Raw genomic sequence first — 2,022 nt, forward strand, 5'->3', positions numbered from 1 at the left:
ACTTGGGATGGAAACAACAGCATGGCTTCAAGCTCGTGCTCAAGCCTGGCCGTGCTCAAGACTGGATCTGGGAGGCTGAGGTGGGCTAATGGTGTTTGTGATGTGATTGATTTGTTGGGGTGGAATTGTGAGGTGGTTGTTGTGTTCCGGGGGGTTGTCCGATTGGTATAATACAAATGTGAGGTCTGTATAAGGTATTTGTAGGCGCCCTTGGGGCACTCATATCGCTTTGACATGTATGGCGCTCTGAGGCGCTATGGCGCATCATAGCACAGCGATTTAGCACTATGTCAGATAGCTATAGCTAAGCGCAACCCCCGCTATAAGGCTAAAAGGAAAGCGTGAGCGGGGCGGCCGCTCCGCTACCGCTCCGCTGCCGCACTCTTGGGCGGAGCGGCGGTGGCGTTGTGGGCTGGTGAGAAAAGAACAGCATACAACAACAACACGCATATATCCACAGACAGTAAAGAGGAAATCAGTCATGAAAGAAACATTGCAGTTCATCACTTCTATCTTGACATCTGTTGCTGAAAATTCAATCATTGGCAGATGAACTCTATAATCTTTCAGATGCACCTTTTATAAGCTGGCCATGATCCCCGATGGTCCAAACAGCACAAATATGTAAGGATGCTTTGATTTGGTCTGGGAATCTGTATGGATTGGTAGTCATGATATGAAGCATGTTAAAGCTTGCCAAAACTTGGTTTTTTTCAATAACATTGCATTGGTGTTCATTAAGAGTCCGTATGTATATGTATTATCGTTTTTATACATATACATGAAGAAGAAGGATGTGTTTTAGATGCTTTGTGCGTGAGGTGTGTGTCCATGGTTTTGGCACGATTGGACAAATTGAGAACAAAACAGACCACATGATATAAAGCAAGATGAGTAGGCGAGTGGAGGGGAGGAGACTTGATTTCAAGAAATGCAGGTTGTGGTTTGACTCTGAGAGCTGAGTTGAATTGAAAGATCATAAAGAGACAGGAGGGATCTTAGGAAGACTTCCTTTTTCTTCGACTTCACCAATTCTAATCTATATTTTCAAAGAAATATCAAGATGAAAAAGGTGAGCTTCTTGAAAAAAGAATTGAAAGAATCAAAGAAAGACAAACTTACCATAAGATTTGAAACAATTCCTGCAATCAATGTTTGATCTTTCTTTTCACCCAATGCAGCACCACAAGCACGTAAAGTTAATTTATTCCTAAAAATTACAAAACAACAACATTGTTTTTACCAAATAAGTTTGAATTCAATTTCAACATATCAAAAAGGATTAAATGAATGAAAATAGGGAAAAAAAACTTACGTTACAAAATAAATTTGACCAACAGGGGTATTCTTATCATTTCTATCCCTAGCAGCAGAATTATTCTTGGCAGCAGCATCTCTACAATTTTTTAAAGCTTTCTTATCATTTTCAGACAGATTGGAATCTTTTGATAATTTTTCTATAACTTCTAAAGCATCTTTTGGAATTGTGATGACATCTTTGTCTTCGATTTTGCTAATCAATTCAAAGACTTTAGCACCTAAAGTGATTTGTTTTGGATCTATATTTGCATCTTTTATGATTTGTTGTCTGCTTTTTGCTGGTAATGGAGAAGTTAAAATCAAATCAAATGAAATTAACAAAGTGATTAAGAATCGTAAGTTGAAGTTTGAGTTCATGATTGAAGTTCTTTTTTCTTATCTTGATAAATCCACAATTGTCAAAATTGTACAAAATCACAAGATATTCAAAAATCACTTGTAGAGAATTGGTGATGCGTTTTAGTATGAAAAGGAAACTGGAGTAAGCTTTTGTTGATTTGTTTGTGCGTAAGAAAACTTGAAATTAAAGATTTATGAATATTTCCTCGCAGGCTGGCTCGCCGAGAGGTACTTTGTTAGGTTACGAGGAAGTAAAGTTCAATGTTTTCTTCAAAGATTCAAAATTAATCACAATGATATGTAGAATTATGTATAGATGACGAGTAAAAACGTTATAGAAGGGATACAGTCCATGATTATACC

At 37.6% G+C, this 2,022-nt stretch overlaps 1 protein-coding gene across 1 annotated transcript; it reads right to left on the bottom strand.

The window, feature by feature from the left end:
- Positions 1-976: 976 nt before the first annotated feature.
- MELLADRAFT_62841 (uncharacterized protein) lies at positions 977-1,677 on the bottom strand (the record flags this gene model as incomplete). The annotated part of the gene is made up of 3 exons (XM_007409566.1): positions 977-1,039; positions 1,123-1,210; positions 1,316-1,677. 3 exons carry the CDS (start codon positions 1,675-1,677, stop codon positions 977-979), a joined length of 513 nt encoding a protein of 170 aa, XP_007409628.1.
- Positions 1,678-2,022: the final 345 nt, after the last annotated feature.

This window comes from Melampsora larici-populina (genome assembly GCF_000204055.1).
Source record: "Melampsora larici-populina 98AG31 unplaced genomic scaffold MELLAscaffold_16, whole genome shotgun sequence".
NCBI classification, from domain to species: Eukaryota; Fungi; Basidiomycota; class Pucciniomycetes; order Pucciniales; family Melampsoraceae; genus Melampsora; species Melampsora laricis-populina.